General features: G+C 39.1%; 1 protein-coding gene across 2 annotated transcripts in view; it reads left to right on the forward strand.

The window, feature by feature from the left end:
- Positions 1 to 22,379, forward strand: part of LOC133150533 (dedicator of cytokinesis protein 2-like) — an 89,185-nt gene that overhangs the window by 26,331 nt on the left and 40,475 nt on the right. For both annotated transcript variants that reach the window (XM_061273115.1, XM_061273124.1), the window contains exons 24-26: positions 152 to 258; positions 17,014 to 17,156; positions 21,131 to 21,226. In XM_061273115.1, the coding sequence (XP_061129099.1) occupies positions 152 to 258; positions 17,014 to 17,156; positions 21,131 to 21,226 (346 nt within the window). The remainder of the gene's footprint in view (positions 1 to 151; positions 259 to 17,013; positions 17,157 to 21,130; positions 21,227 to 22,379) is intronic.

Below are 22,379 nucleotides of genomic sequence, written 5' to 3' on the forward strand. Positions count from 1 at the left end.
AGCATACAAAGGACCACACATACACACTGATATATATATATATATATATATATATATATATATATATATATATATATATATATATATATATATATATATACATAACCGCAACTGATATATCTATACATTTTGTCTTTCTTTATCCCTCCAGTCAGTTGCTGCATGACTTTTATGCCTTCATCCCGCCCGAGAAACTCCAAAACCAGAAAGTGGTTTCTATGACGGAAATTGTCAGCAGTCATCTTTTCCAGCGACCAGGTTAGCAGGTTACTTGATTCCACATGACGACAGCACTCGACTTGACTGTGTAAAAAGAGAAAGGAAAACATGCACACTACTGTAGCAGACCATTAGCAAATCCTCCTGAGCATTAGTTGCTTCTCGCTTAATGTTTAGATCCTAACACTGTGGAATGAATACTTTGTGCCGTGGACGGACAGCTGTGCACGTTGCTCTTTATTACCAGTACGGGAGTTCTTAGATCTCAAAGTTTTATCTTTATACAGCTCAGTGCTTAATGCTAATACTGTTAGACAATGTTCCTTTTCTTCCACCACAATTCACGAAAGTGTTCTGTAGAACGATACCGCCAAATGGTGAAGCAGGATGTACAGTGTGTACAGCAGCAAATCTTGCACACCCCCATCCAACAACGTGAGGTTTAAGACCTGTCTGCCCTAAAACAACACTATTGGTTGATATCAAAATAATGTTGATGCATCTTTGCTACTTTTGTTTTCTATGCTATGCTTCTAAATATCGTTAGTTGTTGTCTTTTGTGGTTTGTTTTGTGGTGAGATGACACTGAGGTTTAATTCATTATACAGCAAACTGCAAAATGGTCAGACTTCAAGAGTTCGGAGGGATAGAGTCTATTCATTCTTTTTGAATATGACACCTGTAATGTGTTCCATTTAAAGATGGCACAGAAGCATGCTTAGCGCTGTGTTACACAACCCTTCCTTATAACAACACTTATGACAAGACATGAATTAATGTTGAAGCTTGTTCATAGAATTCTTTTCCCGTTCTTGCTTGATGTACGTACTTCAGTTGCTCAACAGCCCGGGGGCTCTGTTGATGTATTTTGCACTTCATAATGCTGCCATTCAACTGTAGCCCTGAGGACTCGACGTCCACGAGTTCCCAAAACAATTTGAACTGTGGACTCATCTGACCACAATACAATTTTCCACTTTGGATCAGCCCATCTCAGATGTGTCTGGGCCCAGAGAGGCCAGTGGCGTTTTTGTGTGTTGTTAATATATTGTTTTTAATTTTCACGGTATAGATTTAACTTGCATTTGTAGATGAAACAACAAACTGTTAACTGACAATGATTTTCCGAAGTGTTTTACACAACTATACCAATGTTTATTGCAGTGTTGCTTGGCGCATCAAAGGGAATCAGCATTCATTATTGGTTTTACAATAACATTACAATACATCTTTATTTATGTAGCACATTAACAACAGCTATAGCTGCAACAAAGTGCCACAGGACATATAACAATAACAATAGCAAGTAGTATTTCTACATATGCCTTGTTGTTGGTTTAGAACCTGCTGCTTAATCAATAAGCACCTCCAAATTTTCTTTAAACATTCAGGACATTCAAGGTCCTCCATTATAAGTACCGTAATTCAGCAATGTGTTATGGGGAAGAGAGGGAAAAAAGTCAATGCTTTTAATGAGGTGAGCCTCATGCCCATGAATTTTGAGTGGCATCTACAAAAATACTTGCATTTTGTTGTTGTTTTTTGGTTGTTTTAATTTTGTGCAGCCCTCCATCAATGCTTAATTTTTGACCGTACAAGCCAACATAATTACAAAAAAATACCATCCCATATGTTTTTTACTTAATTAGGTAGCAGTATAGTTGTGTAATAGAAGTTGTTTTTAATATAGTTTTGTTTTATTTGATTATTCAAAATCTACACTAACTATAAAACAATAAATATCAAAATACAGTTTGTAATACGTTCACGGAAAAGCATTAAGCACAGTCAATATACCGTAATTTTCGGACTATAAATCGCACCGGAATATAAGTCGCACCAGCCATAAAATGCCCAAAAAAGAGAAAAAAAAACATATATGTATATAAGTCGCTCCTGAGTATAAGTCGCCCCCCCACCCAAACTATGAAAAAAACGCGACTTATAGTCCGAAAATTACGGTACATTTGTCATTTGAATTGAAGAAGTAACAGGCTGTTAATGGTTGCTCAACGACAACAAAGAACATATTTGGCTTCTGTTAGTAACGCAGAGAGTTACTGGTGTCAGTTAGACTTTGTCCTTTAATCTGACACGTGCACACAGACAGAGAATGTCAGAAAGTCTATTGCAAGAGGAACATTTTCTGTGTTTCAGTAGTTGCAATGGGCTGCATATGAATATTGCAGTGCCAAAGGCCAGCAGGTATTAACGTTTCAGATAAACACGGCAGCAAGTGTTTTCAGAGCACTTTATTTTGATATATTTATGTGACACTTTTCACAGTGCACAACCTCCGTATTTGAATAATTCACCGGGTAGGAAATGACACCACAAGTACCTTTTTGAAAGTGCAAAACATGAATGATCAGGCACAGTTCACCCACCCTTTGCTCGTACAACCCCATTACATCCGACTAATTTGGACCCAGTGGGCTGATAAGTGTTGGTTTGTCAGCTCAAGACTGCATTGTGACAGCTAATGTGCTGCTTTAATGCTGACGTGATGTGTGCACATCATGAGGCCCTGGCGGAGGAAGGGGAGGAGGACAGTAAAAATTTAGAGTAGATTGTGTAAGGCTAAATTGGGTTAAAAGCAGTGACTCCCGTGTCTGTGTACTTAAATATGACACAGTCCATAAGCTTGGGTGTGTATTTCTGAGTCGTTGTGAATGCCTATGCATGTGCACAAGCTTGTGATTCCGGCCATCAATCAGCCTACAGCAAGTCCGGATAGCCAGTTCCGTATTCGGCCCCTTTGTATTGATCGCGACTCGGATGATTGATTCCCCTGGGGCCGAGACGACAGGCTGTCCTCTTAGGCCAGCTGTCAGCGCCCTCACACTCTGTCACCTGGAGAGGAGAGAGGTGGGGGTGGGTAAGAGTGAGGAAAAAGGTGCACACGAGAGGTAAAGAGCAGGATAATGAAGGAGTCTGAGAGAAGGGAGGGCATGGCATGTTCTCAAATTGATCAATTTGACCTATTTGTGAACAAACATTCATCCTGGAATGGGTTTGTTTTTTACCAAATGCTTTGAACCCAGTATCACCCTTGAAGATGAACTTCTCAGACGTTGGACGGCGATGGAGTTAGACAGAGGTGAAGGTAATAAGACCTAGTGTGTCAAGGGTGAACAGAAAAAGCTGATGGAAGCGGTTCAAACATTGGAAAGATATATATCCTTTTCCCAAATAATTGGAGCAGCGAAAAGAGTGGTGACACGATGATTGGTAAACACAGAGGAAATTGCAGGGATAAGTGAGGCGATGACAAAGACTGATGCTAGGCGAATGAGGAGGAGACAACAGCTGCTTGTAGAATAAAGGCAGCGGATATACAGCTGATTAATGAACGTGAGCACAGTTTTATGTCGGGCCAAAAGGACAGACATGCTTCAAAATAAGTTTTTGAAGGCTTCAAACTGCAGTATTTATTCAGCAAAAGCAGGCAGATAGGTTCATACTGTTGGATAGATGCATGCTTTCTAAAGTACTGATAAAATGTAACAAGAAGATTAAGTCGATTTGGGAAGGGGTTGTTTGTTCGTTTGTTCAATGGTGCCTCAAATTTGTTGATGTATGAGCTGTCGCTTAGGCAGTTGTGTTATGACCTGTGAGCAAATAAATGAACTTGTGAGCCCTAAATGATGATAACTAGCTTCACAAAAGCCAATAGTGAACAATTCACCAAGGCCAATGCTGATTCTGAAAATTGGCAGTTCTGATAATCAATTTGTTTTAATTATAATTGAAAAAAAAGTACAATTTATTATGCAAAACGTATAAGTAGTAGGTTTGATTGCTTGACAATGCTTTGTCCTTTCGTATTTGATGATGATGATGATGATGATGATGATGATGATGATGATGATGATGATGATGATGATGATGATGATGATGACTTACCAAGGCTAGCTATCCTAATCCTAACATATGATGCAAAATCCTTTTGTTTAACTCTTCACATTCTACAATCTACTGAAGAGGATCAGGGCCGTAACAATCGAATAGGGGCGCCCAATTTTACAGTTAAAAAAACATCAGAAACGAGCTAAAAAAAAAGGGCAGTGGAGCTCAATGTGGACTCGGTCAAATGATGCACCAATTTGTATAAAATTCAATGGTTACCCAAATCTGTACGTTGTGGGTCAACAACATCTTGTCAACCCTCTACTCTCTCCTACCTATCCCATGCTCCTTATTTATTAATTCGTTCATGCATTGCCAAATAAGGCATGATGCAAAGTGTAATTGAGATGGATTCTAGCATTGAAATGATAATCAGACGGCTTGTATGCAAGGATTGCTATCAACCAGGGGGCGAAAATATGCAGCAGAGCTAAATTAGATATTCATAGTCATTAATAGCCCCCGGTGTGCTATCACCATACTGCAGGTACATATATCATAGCTCCACCTGCTTGTCTGAGCTGGCCTGCCAAGCAGCCTCACCAGGGACAAATGTCAAAACCACTGACAGTGGTTTGGAGAGGCTCTGTGATCAAGTATGATACTGTAAAATTTCCAATTATTATGCAAAAATAAAACTCAGCAGCAGCAACATGAGTTTCACAGACCTATTGTTTGTGGTTTGCAGTGCTGTATGACTGCAATGAATCACATTTCTTGTAGAGTGACCGAACACAGAATTTTGACCACTTGCGCAATCCAAGATTCATTACAAACACTGTCAAAAAATAATTATGATAGTTGTGTTTAGTTTTGATTACTGTCCCTTTCTGAGGTATTACGTGTGTGGATTAGAAATTGCATATGTGCATTGGTTAGAATTTTAACTAACGTTAGATCAAATGAATAATAAAAAAAAAAAAACATGGGTATTAAACAAGGTTAAACGGAAACAGCAGTTCACAGTCACCGGACTAGCAATTTAGTCTTTAGGCTAGTCGCAGAATCCTTATAGGCAACATTGGTATTCATCCAGTAGCAAATGAAGTTAAACGCCTGTGAGTATGCATAAAATGTAAAACAGTATTTACAATCGTGTTCACTCAGGTTTGTATAAAATGAGATGAAGACGAATGGACCCCAACTAGATTTCCACTCTTCTGTCAGGGTCACCCGCAAGCTGTAAAATTACTCTCTGACTCAGTAGTTGTCTAGATACACTTCCACATGCAATCCATACACACATAAACACATGCATATGTACATACATACTGAATGCATCAATATGACAAGCCCGGTTTTGAAATGAATTCCCTCATTAGACAAAGTATAATTTGTAATTTGAACAATGGGTGCGTAAAAGAGGAGAAACAGATCATGAGAATGCAGAGGGGAGACACAGAGAAAACTTAAAAAAAGTTTAACTGCTGTTAGTCTAAATTTTAGACTCTAAAAGCAGGTTGAATCCAGATTGCTTCAGCCTGCAGTTCACTATGCATTCTAATCAAGTGCTATTGGTATCACTGTATTGAGCCCCCCTCCGAAATAGCCTTTAAATAAGAAACGATGCACTACGTGTAAATAGAAAATATGATTCCCACTCCCTCTGAAAACAGAAGCAATGTCATTATCCAAATTGCCTGAATCACTTGTTGACATGGTTCACACCTCCGCTCTATATATTTCTTGTTGAGAATGCTGAACAGACGCATGTGAGTGCTTATGAATATGGAAGTGTGATGTGCTGTTTCCTCATTATTGTCTGGATTTAATCAGCAAAGAGTGGGCACTCTCTAGTTCCTCCAATCTGCATTATTGACATTAAGGTCCAGATTTAATGAGCTTATGCTTTTCCACATGAGAGAACTTTGGATGTCAAAGCAAATCACTAAATACCCAAAGAGAATGTGGCAAAAGGCCTATTGACGGTGGACATAGGGGAATTAGATTCAGATACACAAGCGTTTAACACACCACCGAGGATCAATTTATGCTCAACTTGCTTATTTTATAGCTATCCACATTTATAGACCCAAGATGTAATGCTACCATACACTTGTGATATTCTCAGTCGTATAAATCAAGAAAACACTCAGTCTTTATAGTTCACAAAATGAACATTCTCCGTCATCTGATTACCATTGCATATGTTCTATAAAGTTGATGTCACACTTGGCTTCTGTCAAGGTCCACAAACGTCCAGTGAATTACTGCTGACGTAGAATTATGAATCTAAATTGTGTCCATAAAAGTATGTTTGCCTCCAAATGACGCATTGGTTATATTTAAAAAATATTTCATTGGTTAACTGCTTGATCGTTGTTCCGAGTTCAATAAAGTTGTCTACCTCATTTACGGTTTAGAAATAAAATGGTCAAGGAAAAGATCATATCAAATTCCATCCTAGTCTTATTTTTACAATTGTTGTGTTTGTGGCAAACTCAAAACTCAGTATCTTGTAAGAATGCAGAAACGGTAATATCAAATTTGTTTGCTTGTGATGCAAATATAATCTTATTTTCAACTGCAGGGGTTTTTTTTCAGCTCAATTATTATATCTGTGACTGTTCAAAGGATAAGGACCTGGGTTCTTTGAGTCGCTATCATAAATGGTTTGAAGGTATCGTCATCAAAGGTTAGGAATAACTTAAAGACATTGTCCTGGTGAATTGAATAGATATTTATCAGTGGTGTCATTAATTCTAGGCAAATACATAGGAGGAAATAATGAAGCTCCGTCTGAGCGGCATTTTTTAAATTGCTACTGTGCTTACAGCATAAGCTTAATAATGAGAAAAAAATGAGCTACGACTCTTCGAAATACACCTATTTATTTTTAATAGGCCCATGAGATTGAGCTCCAGTTTAAAATAGTGCAACTATTGCCCACACCTTCAAAATTGAGAATAAAAAAAAAAAGGTGATTTTGGATAATGGTTGTATCTTTGGAAATGGGGTGGGGGTCTCTCAAACACATAAATCGGACTAAAAAAAAGCCCTCAATAATAAAGACAGGCTTTTATTTGTTTGTGTGTTTTTGGATTAGCCATCTGCATGGGCTCGTAAATGAGCTTGACAACAGACGTTATGAGACCTTTCCATTTTTAAGACCAGCGAGACTACAATGGTTCCCTAAAACAGCGGAAATGGAAAATAAGTTGTCCTAATTAGTTTGGTTTGTTTGATAGCAGCTAATCAATTCGCTAACATTTGGAATCAGGGGGCACAGTTACATCCATCAACCCATCCATTTTCTAAACCGGTTTTCCTCAAGAGGATTGCGGTGCGGTGCTGCCTATTCCAGCCAATTGCAGGGCAGACAAAGATGAACAACTATTCAGTCACATCTACGGGCAATTTGAAGTAGTCATTTAGTTCCATCGAGACTGAAAAAAATAAAAGTGCTTACAAATAATTGAACAAATAAATAAACACACAAACGAACAAATAAGTAAGTAAATGAATAGTACTGCGATATGAGGAATAAAAAAAAAAATCACTAAACCTTTTGGGTTTTGTGCAGTGCACCTCATGTTGCTGGTGAGATGTGTACTGTCTACACAGTCAAATGAGGATGTTAATGGCTGAGAGGATTAGAAGGTGACATGGTTGAAAGACACATTGCAGCCCCCTCAGCTAAAGTAAATGCAAGTGTAAATGCTGCTCCTTCTGCCAGACAGAATACTGCTGGCAAATGATGTGAAATGAATGCCAGCTTTCTGTATGCGATCCTCGTTGTGGTGCACTGCTGCAGTAAGTGCATCAAACCGCCATCTCTCCCTCAGCTCCACTCGGGGCAAATACAAACTAATGTCCTCGCTTATACACAACTTACTTTCAGACACACTCTGATGGCCTCGATTTATGTAATTCCCCAAACACTTCTGTGATTAAGTAAGAGCCCCTTTGTGCCTCAACTTCTGCCCACACAGTTTGACTAGCAAAAGCAGATTCAAATACACTTGAGCCGTATGTCCGTGACGACCATAAATCATACAAACCCGGTTTAAGTCTGTGAAGTGGAAAGTATTTCGTCTTCTTCCAGTAATCGTAAAACTAATTGTCTTTTTGGCTTTTGCTATCTCTAAAACTCAAATATAGTATGTATGTGTGTGTGTGTGTGTGTATATATATGTATATACCGTATATACGTATATATATAATATGACTGATTATATATATATATATATATATATATATATATATATATATATATATATATATATATATGCAACTGCTGAAACTATAATATAATATATTATAATAAGAGTATTAGTGCATACATTATCCAAAGATGTAGGCATTCAACAGGGTGGTTGCCGGCTCTAGATTTTGTCCTTTGAGTCTGCTAGCCTGTTAGTAGAAGCTGTATTTTTAGTCTTGTTCTGTGACTTGCCTGGAGCGACTGCCAGTTGGAAGACCTGTAAAAAGTTTGTTTTGTGGTGTGGTGTGTTCTGATAATGCTCTGTGACCTCTTTGTGGCACAGCTGTCATAAATGTGATGTAGTGGTGTGAGTGCTACACCACGGATGTGCTTTGCACTTTTAATGACACGCTTGGAGAGTCTTCCTGTCCTGAATGTTTATAAACTGTTTCTCTGTGGAAATCGATGAAAAGTTTGGGTGTATGCTGAGTTATCTCACTGTGCTAACAATTAATGTTGATCCTCCCTGATGATATCCTGGGTGTTGTGGGTCTACGTAAGGTTATCACTAATTGGGAAGTACCAAGCAGTTTGAAGTCACTCTCGCCTGACTCCCATTGATGGTGCGATCTGTTTTTCCTCTGCCTTGGGTCGATAATGATTTCTTTAGTCTAGTCCGCATTTCGAGACTATTCTCATGGCAAGAGGACACCAGCTGAGTCATGGGTGTTTAAGAGAGAGCTGAGCACATAGCTCAAGGGGGTTCCCGTGCTCACTGTCCTTTTGCCTGAGCTGAGATTCTGGTGCCAACTCTGACTTTTGGAGGTCTCTGTGAGAGAATCCAGCTCTCATTTGCAGTGGAGGGATGTCAGTCAGAGGGTAAGCAGCTTCACAGTTGGTCTGCTTGGGATGACCGTGTTGAATGCTGAGTTGTAGTCAATAAACAGCATTCCAACACACTGTATTGTGCTTGCAACATGTGTATGTGTGAGGGCTGCATGGATAATGATCGTCAAAGGTCCAGGACTGTTTTCTGTATACAATACATGTGAGTAATTTCCCAAAGCACTTAGTCACAACTGTTCTGAGTGCAATGTGGGGAGGGGGGTATTCGCACAATTTTTTCCTCTCTTGGGGAGTGGCACTTTGAGTATTTGAAAGAGGTGGGCACAGACAAATGAACAAATGTTATCCAAGAGGGACAGGTTAAAGATGTCTGTGTGTAAAGGATCTGATCATGTAGTGTAAAATTAGGAATCTGCTTTGGCTGGCAAAGATCACAAACAACATAATGCTCATCAAGTTGAATGGACTTTGCAAATTGGACACATCCTTCACTTGACATTATACTTAGTCCAGTATGTCTTTTTCCTTTGTTGGAATTGAGATGTGATGGTGGTTCATTGGGAGATTATTTTTAAATGTGCATCACCGTCCACACCCATCTGTAATAGCAGATCTTTGTTACCTGAGGCATGCTGTGCACTCTCAGCAGTAGACTGAGTGGGTCGCAGACTTTGATGCACTGTTAGTGATCCAATTTTGAATAAAAATCCAAGCACAGCATCGCTGATTTCATAGTGAGGTGTTTCCTTGGCTCTCAGCTCATCCATCTTATTGTTGAGTGACCACACATTGGCTAGCAGCAAACTAGGTAGTGTGGTCGAGTAACTGTAGCCCTTAGATTAGGATATGTCTGCTGATAGCTACTTTGTAATCTTTTGCTTGGTTCTTTAGCAGGATACTAGTTTTGGTTGCTGGAGTTCCGGCCACAGCAGAAAGCTAAAGTCCAGGAAGTCAAAGAAAGCTTATGGTGCGCTTTTCCAATATCCAGAAGCACTTCTATATCATAAGTTATCTACTTACCAAAATATAGATGGACATAACAGATGAAAAACAAGAACAAAGGTTCATGAAAATATGTTCATCCTACATCATATCTTTATGTTAACATGTTTAGAGATTTTTACACTAGGATACCCTGCTTGGGAATGATGAACTATTAACAATACAATTCAGTAAGCGTTTGTGTAGTGCATTATGCTGTGGTTGGTCAATAGAAACGAACAGTGCAAGTATTTACAAGATAGCTTAAAGACTAATAAAAAGGCAAAGGTGAGGTATAAGTATTGCAAAGCCAGTTGATAGTCATTTGGAGTGGATTGGACCAAGAATAAGTTTTTATTTAGTGACATATTTTCAGGATTGCCAGTGTACATTATATGGTCAGCTACAGTGGTACTCTACTTGAAAGCACAATCACTTGAAAAACAATCGCTTTAACTACGTGACCTTGAAGGAGCACACCAGCGTAGGTGGTGTTCCTACCCGACCGAGTAAAAGCCCCTAGGGTCACCGTGTAGCTCAAGCAAGCCAACATGACAGCATTTTGTGTCAGGCTGAAATATGCCTTAAAATCAAGATGTTGAACTAAATTAATAGATTATTACAAATTTAAGAGAAACTGTTAAAATTCAATTATTGATTTATAATGTAGGCGGCTCGGTGGAACACTGGGTAGCACGTCCGCCTCACAGTCAGGAGGGTGCGGGTTCGATTCCACCTCCGGCCCTCCCTGTGTGGAGTTTGCATGTTCTCCCCGGGCACTCCGGTTTCCTCCCACATCCCAAAAACATGCTTGGTAGGCCGATTGAAGACTCCAAATTGTCCCTAGGTATGAGTGCGAGTGCAAATGGTTGTTTGTCTCTGTGTGCCCTGCGATTGGCTGGCAACCGGTTCAGGGTGTCCCCCGCCTACTGCCCGATGACGCCTGGGATAGGCTCCAGCACGCCCGCGACCCCCGTGGGGACTAAGCGGTTCAGAAAATGGATGGATGGATGGATGGATGGATTTATAATGTATGAATGATGACATCACGGTGGAAAACTGGTTAGCACGTTCACATCAAGGTCCTAAGGTGCAGGGTTGTATTTTGGCTCCGGCCTTCCTGTGTGGAGTTTGCCTGTTCTCCCTGTGCCTGCGTAGACTGCCTCCGTACACTCCGGAGTGGGAGGGCACTCCAATCTTGTAAGACAAAGCACTCTGGTTACATACACATATCATTTGGTTGACGTCAAGCCACACGCGTAATTGGATACCCTCGAGTGACGTGTGCAAACTTTTTTTGTCTCAGAAAGATCTCTTTTATATACATTCTATCCTCGTTTGGGTCAATTTGCCCCAATCCCAGTTGACTTTGGTCACACGCGCTTTCAATTTCGTGTGTTTAAGAAGCATGTTTTTGGGGTGTATGGGGGTTATTTAAGTTCCTCAGTAAATGTAACCAGAGTGTTCTAAACTATGCAAGGCTTTAAAGTAGATAGAGAGACAGTCAAACAAGAGAAGCGATTGGCCCTGAATCCGAATTAGGTGATTCGACAGGCTGCTCTCGTTGTATTGTGAAAGGAACTTTTAGAAACTCCACCCATTATCTTTCCATATTTTTTTGCTTTTTAGCCTTGCATCAGATTGTGTCGAGCATATTTTGCAGGAATTTATGTCATGCCTGGATTAGGCAAGCTGCCTCTTTGAACCACTACTTTATCAATCACTCAAAAGACTATACAGAAAACATTGAAGGAGATTTCTGTCAAAGATGGACTTGGTCATCTACAGTTGGACTTGAAACTATGAGATGTGCTTTGATGGGAACATCCGCAATGGAATAGGAAGAACCATTCTCTATCAACTTGTGATTGGACAGACTACTACACCCCTACTCAAATGGGCTCTTCCACTTTTGCTTGTCCTCCTTTTGCACATCGGAAGCACTTTTATGTATGCTGACTGACAGAGTCATTAGTTTGAGTCAGATCACACAAAAAGAAGCCCAAGTAATACTTGAAATGTACTGCGGCTACAAAACCAGAAGTGTCAAGACCTTTCAGAAACACTATGTTCCTCACACCATTCTGATTAATATTTCTAAAGTGTAACTTTTGCAAATGCACTCGTCAATCCTCAGGCACTTTAACACTTCAGTCTAGATTTTATTTATGTTTTCAGAGTGGCTCCTGAACCAATAAAAAACAAAAAAGCTTTTGTGGCGTCAAATTGCGAGCAAATCCTCTCAGCTAAATCCAGATCTAAACTGGTTCTGTCATTTAGGAAATATCACCTGAGTTTATTTTGTTGAATTATGAACATGTTGCAACGGTGCCTCTAGATTTCACCAGGGAAAGAAATTCTCAAGAGGGTTGATTAATGAATAATCTATAGCTCTTCCCCAGAAGGCAGATGGATTAATTGTCATGCTTGCACAGAAAATTCCGCTGTGCCACACAAGCCTTTGTTATCTTCATCACAAGTGCAAGAAAGATGATTTGTTCCTTTCTTTTTGACAGATGTATCAAGTGTGTCCCTAATAAAACAAAGACTGCCCTCTACCCTTATTGATCAGAACGAATGGATTGGGCATGCTCCTTTTTAGCCTCACTATATTTTTTTTCATCTCATCAGACTATTATTTCTGCCCTTTTTATCTTTCTGCTCTGGAGGCTATCGATCAGATAATGTTTCCCATCTTTAAATTTGATTCATATTATAGTTGTGTTCATGGATTGCGCCCTTTTAATCGGCTGTACAGTGTTGCCTCAGATCAGATAAATTAACATATAATTGTTTTTTATAAGATAAATAAAATTTATAGCGCGGCTCGGTGTCGCAGTGGGTAGCACGTCCGCCCTACAGTTAGGAGGGTGCGGGTTCGATTCCACCTCCGGCCCTCCCTGTGTGGAGTTTGCGTGATCTCCCCGGGCCCGCGTAGGTTTTCTCCGGGCACTCCGGTTTCCTCCCACATCCCAAAAACATGCTTGGTAGGCTCATTGACCGCTACAAATTGTCCCTAGGTGTGAGTGCGAATGGTTTTTTGTCTCTGTGTGCTCTGCGATTGGCTGCCAACCGGTTCAGGGTGTCCCCCGCCTACTGCCCGTTGATGGCTGGGATAGGCTCCAGCGCGCCCGCGACCCCCGTGGGGATTAAGCGGTTCAGAAAATGGATGGGATGGAAATAAAATGTATTACCATTAGATAGCGATCAGTCCAGGGTTAGGATTAGATTATGAAACAGCTTTAACAACATGATAAAAAAGAATACATAAATGAATAACATTGGAATAACAAAGGTTGGAATCATGCCTTTGGCCTGTCTGAGTGCAGTTTGCATGGCTTTTCTGCGGGTGCTCCAGTTCCTTCCAACATTCCACAAACATGCATAGTAGTTCAAATAAAGACTCCAAAAGGTATGGATATGCGCCCGAGTGGCTGTTTGTGTACACTAGTCTATAAATGATGTTTCTTTGACTTGGGACCCTTCCAGGATGTAGTTTTACTCTTGCCTAAAGCCAGCAGGACTTGGCTTCTGCTCTTCCACAGCCTGAGTGAGGACAAACACTATAAATAAAGAATGGAAGAATGAATCAACAATTTATAAAGCAGAAATTTGATGTATTTAAGCTTTTTTGTATCTTTATATCAATGTAATTGTTTTGCACTTCAGCAGGTTACTATAGGCCAGTGCTTATTTTCTGCAAGAAGAATAAAATATTTCACTCTTATCGATTTTAGTAAACTTAAACTGTTCTCAAGAAGGATTTTCAAGTAATCACACCCTATAGTATTTAATTTTTACTCTCTCTGTCTCTTTTCTTGCTTTTAATGTTAGATGTGATTGTTGCTGGGAGGCATAGAGGCCCTCTTGTGACGCACACTCTCTGTTCCCAAGGGGTGGGAAGCAAGCAGTCTCAGCTTGGTTAAAAATGGACCTAACAAGCATTAGCCTAGATGGGCTTTTAATGGATATACACACATATCAAGATTCTATACCTGCGTCTACAAGGAGAAGATGAAGGGGTCTGTGTGGGTGGCTCCATTTTGTAGAAACCAGCAACTTGGATGAGAGAGATCATTTTGCAGTTACCGTTTTTTTCCATGTATAGTGCGCCCCCATGTATAGTACGCACCCCTAACAATGGCATGCTGATGCTGGAAAAAAGCTTGTACCCATGTATAATACGCACCCAATTTTTATGAATTTTTTAAAAAAAAATTTTTAATTTTTTTTTTTTTTTTTTTTTTTAAGTCCCAAAGATCGTCACACACGCAGGGAGGCAATGGGTCCCATTTTTAAAGTCTTTGGTATGGTCTTAACTAGGCTGGATGTCATTTTTTTGTTGGCGTTGATTTCTCCGACTGCCCCTAAACGCACCACCGCGCTCCGTGCGCATACGGCGGCTCTGTATGGGAGAGACGTTGAAGAGGAATAAAAACACCCTTGGAAACCAAAACTTGCCCCTCGTCGTGACTCGGAGCCGCAACAAATGTTTCGGATTTGTGTAGGGTACATTGTGACAGACGGCAAACTAGCAGGTGATCGAGCGAGCGTCTGATACAAGAGCATTGCGGTCGTATGGAGCGTGTTTGAAATGAACAGCAGAGACGAAAGGAACAAGGCAAAGTGTTGTGAAATAAAATATTACCTGTAATACGCATTTTGTTATTTGCTGATTGAAACTGCTAATTAAACTGTGAATTGAAACTAATAGGTGGAGAACTGAACTCTCGCTCTTTATATAGCTGACGTGTCTTGCGCAACCGTTCTGCGCATCTGTAATGGCGGCCTCCGTATGACGTCCGGTCCGCGATGGAGATTAAAAAACAAACAATATTTGACAATAACACACCATCGATTGCACCATCGCATCAAACGATGTGTCGTCAATTATGAATTTTACTAAGTGTGTTGGGCAGGATGGCTGAATGCGATGCGCGATTGACAACAAACAAGAAGAAAGGTGAGTTTTATTTCGGGGGAGATTTGTCATGTCTCGTCCCCAGTTTTGCTATGTGTCTAGGTTGCCATAGTTTCTGTTCGTGTCACCCCGCTCTTCCTGTGTCACCTCAATCGATGTAACGTGTTTTGTATTTAAGTCCTGTCTGCCCCTCGCTCACCGTTGGATCATTGCATGTGTTACTGTCATTCTGTTCCTGTCTTTGGTAATGTCACCCTGTCTTTTTGTTCCACGACTTTGTCGGTCAGTCCTGTTGTTGGTTTTGTTGTACCATGACTTTATTTAAAAAAAAAAAAAAAAAAAAAAAATATATTAAAAAAAAAAAATATTAAAAATTTTTTTCTTTGTACCCATGTATAATACGCACCCCAGATTTTAGGACAATAAATTAGTAAAATATTGCGCACTATACACGGAAAAAAACGGTAGATGTTGTTGAATGCGACTGAGGATTTTTGTCCAAATTCATCATTTTTAATTGGGAATTTCATTATAATTAATATTAGTAGTAGGAATATTAGTGGTGTTTTGAGAAGATATCTGAAGATTGTGTTGTCGTTGTTGTGAATGACGTTCATGAAAGCTGAAATTGTTTTCAAAATGTTGCATTTTCAAATCAGCTTCATAGTTATACTGATTTTCCTTCTGTGCTAGCTTTGTGTTTGCAGATATTGATAGTACTAAAATAGTGGGAGCTGTACACACCTCTCACCACATTCTCAGTTGTGATTCTATCCACATTCTATCGTAACATGAAACATACTTATAAGTGAGCATTAAGCTTGATTGCTGCAATAATAGAGAACCTACTGAAAGAGTCTGGCTTTTTTGGCTTCTTAAAAACTACAGTATTGTTCCATGATAATTGTGTGGAAACATGTTTGAATTACAGTATAAATGTTCTATGTTCATATAATCAAACTGAGACAGGAAGATTTTGCTTTGCTTTTTTCCAGTGGGGTAGCCTTCATGCTAACACCCGACCCTGGCGGAGCTGGATCATGAGATATTTGTATCAAATTAAATATGAGTGATTCATGACCCCTTCCAAAATGGATTAAAACGACAATGGTTAATCCTTTAATTGGCTTCATCTGCTTCCAGCTCATTTCTGACTTAACTACCATAAAGCTTCAAATGCTGTTTATTAGTGATTTGGCAGCATTTCTTTGGAACATCTCCAAACCAGACACCGTGTTTATTTACATAAACACTGTAGAGTGGCTCAGCAGCTGGTGTAAATTGTAAGAAGAAAAATGAGCTCAAGTCCTTTTAAAGTAAGTAGAGTAAATGTCCTGTCAATTCAAAAACAATGCTTTCATCTCATAAACTTGAAAAATTATGCTTTTATGTGAGGACAGAGAGATTGAAACATGAATCATTTTAAATCAATTCATGGCAATCTGTCTTCGCCGGCTCACATATTTGCTACAAATATCAGAAAAACAATATCAAGGCATCTTTTAAGCGTCAATGAGGTCTGTAAAAGGTCTCTAATTAGATGCTTCCTCACTTTTTAATGGACTTAATTGTGATGATGAAGTGTGTTAGAGGCCAAGGTAACAAATGAACAAACAAAAGATTTGGATTAATCAGTGCAAAGGAGAAGGCAACGACATTATCGTGATTGATGTGATGGCTATGGGTCTGACAGCAGCAGACATGCATGGAACCGCAATAGACGTTTGATTAATATCATACATTCTCAGGCGAGGGTTAAATAAGAAATTTAAGATGGTTGCATCATTTCTCATTGGTTTCCCTTCTATCTATGCCCTCAGGTTGAGCACAGGTGTCAGTTGAAGCATTATTTAACCTAAAAAGAACATTTAGACAAGTCTTGAGGATCTTTGCTAAAAGTCCTTTTGTTTTTAATATCTTCGCCCAAAGTTAGTAAATGAACTTTTTCAGTAATTTGCAATTAAACCTTCCGTTTGGATGTGTTTTTTCTCAGAATGTCGAGACATCTTGTTGCCAATGATGCTGCGTGAGCTGAGCAGAGCTTTGGTCACCATGGCGGACGGGCGTCATGATGAGAGGAGAAAAAGTCTAGAGTTGCTCAACAACATTCTGGAGGTCCTGAGCAAAGACAATGTGGTGAGCCACCTACACAAACACTGCAAACATATAATTTGATGAGATCCAGCACCCGGGTGACAAAGTTGTCAAAGTCATTATGTTGTGTTGTCCTGTAACATGATTTCTAACACCTTCACACTGTTAGTGATCCCGCATCTGACTTAAGAGAAAAATGTGTGTATGCATTGCTCTTAGAGTGTATACTGTGTACTGTATTGAGATGACCGTGCACTACTCTGATGTCAACACTGACGATTTTTAGTCTGCTCCCCCAAAGCAGAGTCTGTGGCTTGGTCAAAGTCAAGCGCACACATCAGTACTTACAAACACGATATATTCTGCTTTTGGGTAGAATTTTAATTCAAACCAAAAATGCACGTGAAATCAGAGGAATCTTCTCTAAAATTGAAGGCCCATGTCCACCTATTGAATGATTTAGTACACTTTGCTCTACCTACTGTTCTAAGAGGGACAAGAAAGGTTTGGTCCATGAATTGACCAGTAAATAATCTTCTCCAATTATAATTGGCATTTAAAATTTCCTCTTCATTACGCTGCTCTCATTTTGAGACCAAAACGACACCTAGCAACTGATCAAACTGGATGTTCTCAGAAGGAAGTAGCCACTGAGGTTAGAGTCAAAATGTAGAATAGCACTACAGACTGGAAGAGTCACAGAAAAAACATGGAAGGGACATTCTTCAACACCTTCACCTATAGTTTATAGTCCATTTTTGGGTCTAGACTTTCACCTGAAACAGTTATTGTTGGAGAAAAACAATTAACATGTTTTACAATCAACCCTTTGAGTGCCAAGGTAGCAAAACTGCACCTTTTGAGTATTTTATTTGAAATTCTGATGCCTAAAGTGTTAAGAATATCAACCCCAATCATTTTCTGAACACAATGGGGAAGAAAATCACTCTCACTACACCTAACACCACACGACCTTGTAATTGGTCATGATATCATAAAGACATCCAATAATCTGGCCTTTGCTTACTTTGATTGGGAAGGCAATTCAGGCTCAAACTAAATTGTGTGATTATCAGAGCGGTAGGTTTAAGGTAAAAGGTTTATGTACATAGTTAGAGAGGCGGTCGTTTAGTCGGTTATCAGGTTCACACCAAAATGACAAATGATTAACCCTGTAGTTTTTTGAAGAGGGTTTATGTGTCCACCAAGGAAGACACCATTAAGTAACACACACATCTGAAGGTGGATTTTATTTTCACATTTGGGTGTAACAGTTGCTTGAAATTGAAGTCACTGCATGAGCACCCGGAACTAGCAAAACACTTCTTGTCCTTTGTTCGTCAGCATCATTAGCTCAGTTTGACCTCACCGCTCAGCAACACACCCGAGGACTATCTGTCCTTAATCATCAAGTCGCTCAGTGCAGCAGGGCCCATTAGAATTATATGTTTTGCGGCAACCTCATACACATTGCATCGTTTATTTTTAATTGCTCTGGTGATTTTTTGACTACCTGTCGACTCTTTTAAAAAGGAAAGGTTTTGCTTCTCCAGTTCTATTCATGTGCATTGCACTAATGAAGCAAACATACACTGAAGGGGAAGACAAGACATGTAATTAATGGTGATGAGGATTTTTATTGGCTTGAGGGTAAAGTGAAAGTGGAGGGTGGCACAGTGTGAAAATGTACAAATACACTCATATTTTTTTACTATAAAAGCTACAACTCATGGTTTTCATTAATTTTGGGGAAGGTCAAAATGAAAAACAGTGCTGTTAAGCAGCAAACTTTCATTGGCCCCTTGATTAGAACACCTATTCCATATTATACAATAAATGATGTATAAAAATATTGTTTTGAAACACAAACTCCAATTCCTTTGAAATTGGGCCGTGTATAAAACAGATTGCAGTTGTTCTTTGAAAAGTGCTCTCAACCTGTTAAAATATTTGCAGGTCTATTTGTTCATTGAAGGGCGGCCATCATTCTGAACATCTAAGCCTTTTGGGATTGCTCTTTTTACACCCAGTTATGAAACTCACATGTTGAGTATTCCAAAATGGTGTTTTTCCATTCCTCAAATTTACCAGTTATTTAAATTTGCTAATTGTTGAAAATGATTTTCAAATCCTTGCATTCTGTTTGTATTTACATTTTCTACAATGTCGAACTTCATTGGCATTGGGGTTTGTTCTTGCTAATGTGTTTTGGCCTCTTTTGTCTCACTAACCAAAGAGGGAGAAGCAGGACACATTAAGAAGCGTCTCAGTTCTACAAACAATTTGTTGAATGAATACATTTCTGTAGTTTTTGACCAACAGTGTGCATTATCTATGTTGAGACGGTACGATCCCACGCGTGTGTTGGTATTATGAATCCGTACTGCAGTGTGTGCCAGAAAAAAAAAACTAAGAAAAAAAAAAAAATATATATATATATATATATATATATATATATATATATATATATATATATTTATACATATATATATAATCAGTCAAGCAAATAATTGTTTGTCGTTCTTGAATGTTTGGCGCTCCTTGTTGGAATTAATAAATCCTTGGTCTCCAGCTGTATATTAGTTCTGGACTGTTAAACAAGGACGAGATGACACGATAAACAATAATTCTTGCTCTTGTTTGAAGCAATTATTCATGACAGATAATTGGTTGGTTTAACTTAATCCTTAGATGTAATGAACACACCGTAGGGTGCAATCAAATCAAAGGCACATCCATGTTCGGATTGATGTTTTTCTTTTTCCTTGAATACAAGTTGCTGTTTGTTTCCATTCATCCATTTTCTGTGCCCCATCTATTTTCTTACCTTGTTTTGGTTTATTAGCATAATAACCATGGCAACCGGGAGGAAAAGGCAAAGAGGTGATAGGAGTGATGTTGCTTCAGAACCCCTTACGTTGCACCCAGCGTCGGTTTTTTTTTCCTCCTCTCCTCTCCGCCTCTCTGGGTGGTGCGTGTTTAAGATGCTTTGCCAACCCACAGAGAGAGCAAGAGTGAGTGAGGTATTGATAGAAGGAATGAAATTCACAGCTTGGTGTGTGTGTGTGTGGGGGGGGGCATTTATGAGCAACCTTTTAAGAAAAAGGACAATTTCCATATTTCTTTGTTGTCTTGATTTAAACTTTGCAAGATAACATCTGTTATTTTGGGACCTTGGCACTTGTTTCTATTTGGTCCTCCCTCCAGGTTTTTCAGAATGGCTGATCAGCAAAGGCACAGATTATGACAACATGGTTTTATAAAAATCATACATGCTTAGAAATGTTGAATCTCTCCACTTGTGAAATGACCAATGCATTATTTGATCACATATTTGCACTTTTTAAATTAAGACAAGAGTTGTCTTAATTCCTGCAAATGCAAAATTACCTCACAGCCGATGAACTATTCTTTGAAATTTCCTTGAGTTTGTTTTTAAAAGATGAATCATTTCTATCATCGTATCACTATTTTTTTTTCCTTCGATGCAATGATGTTGTCTTTTAAGCAATGCCTCGAGCAGTACCAGAAGGAAAAGTTCGTCCCAGTTCTTCCAATTTCATACTTCAGTATTTAAATAACATTTCAGTTCCAGGTTTGGGAATGACACTTCAGGAATGTAGAATGCGAATCTGAAAGCCTTGAATAGGCCTCAACCTCTTTCAAATGAGAAAAGTATCCTCAAAGGGATAAAAAAAAGAAGAAATTTGTTTTCCACACACACGCATGCATCCAATGAGACACATGCGCACACACACGCACGCGCATTCACACACACACAAACACGCGCGCACACGCACGCATTCTGCAGAAAAGTCCACTTGAAAAATGACAGTTAAACTTCACTGATGCTCATTTTCTGTATGGTGAAGACTATCGTGTTATTAATTGACCTTTGAAAACTTTGTGTGGCTGTATTATTATTATTTTGCAAAGTTTTAATGTGCACCTGAGCTCCTTGTTTCTTGTTTATCCTCATCTGTTTTTTTCTTTCTTTTGCCTGGCTCTTTTTTCAGGGGGAAACATTTCAGCACGTCCAAGACATTGTGGTTTCTTTGCTGGGAATTATCAACCAGACAGTCATCACAATGGGCAGAGAACACGCGCTAATTGTAAGTACCGTTTATGCTACAATGTACAAATTAAGTGTAACAATACTTATTGATTAGGTACCCTTTTGTAATCTAATGATATTCAGTACAAGAGCTTTATAAAAATATACATTTCACTAGGATGATAATGCACAATTTTGATCGACACTGTGGCAGAAGTGTTATTTTTTTTACCACTGGACAAGGTGGACTTGTCAAAATTAATTTTCCAGAATTTGATTAGTGAGTGTTTTATAGGACTAAATGTGCACTCATCAATGACATCTGATTTCCTGGAAAAAATGTTTATGCCAATTAAGTATCAAAGCAATGACAAACTCTGTTTGGAGCCGCGTTGGACATTTAGGGCCGCTTCATGTAATCCCTGTGATGTTGCACACACTGTTCATTTCAGACTGGTTTACCGGTCTATTGTGCTATAATCATGCCGGATGGCCTAGTCAAGTCGTCCCATAGTTTAGATATCACAACTACTGTCAGGTTTCATGTTCTTCCTTGAACAAAGGAGGAGAGGGGAATAGACATTACCAGTTCAATGACAATGCAGCCTGCCCGTGAGCCTCCTGTGTGACTTTTATGACAACTCTACTTATGTAAAACATAATCCCTTATCACCAAATACATATATGTGCTCAAATGTAGGCATGTGGTAATCCTTTAAAAGTCTTAGAATGAGACTCGTAATATTTTGGATGATAGTCACGTCGGAAGGGTTGCCTTATTAATATACATATATACATATTAACGCTTCCTCAATAGATCACGGTTTTGTGAACTCACTTAATACAGTCTTCCTAAGAACGTACACCGGAATGTAAACGTAAATGGAACATAATAATATCTTGATAACAATACAATAACAATATTACTCTTTGTTCAGTGAAAACTGCTTGTGAATATAGCTGTATTGCTTGTATGTGGTTGTTTTGAATACACAACTTGTAATTTTCCTTAGTTTATGTTAGTTTGACTGTAAAGCTTATCTGAAAGTGGCATCAAACAGCTTGAAGCCTATTTTCTTAAGACTTATTGTGCTAAACGTCTTTTTGTTGTCAAGAGAGCTAAGTTGAGTTCACTGCCCAAGTCAGGGTCACTTGTGTCTCAAAGCACCACTTCATTTTATTGTGTTTGTAGTTTGCAGTGGTGCACAACA

The sequence above is a fragment of the Syngnathus typhle genome, linkage group LG1 (assembly GCF_033458585.1).
Source record: "Syngnathus typhle isolate RoL2023-S1 ecotype Sweden linkage group LG1, RoL_Styp_1.0, whole genome shotgun sequence".
NCBI lineage: Eukaryota > Metazoa > Chordata > Actinopteri > Syngnathiformes > Syngnathidae > Syngnathus > Syngnathus typhle.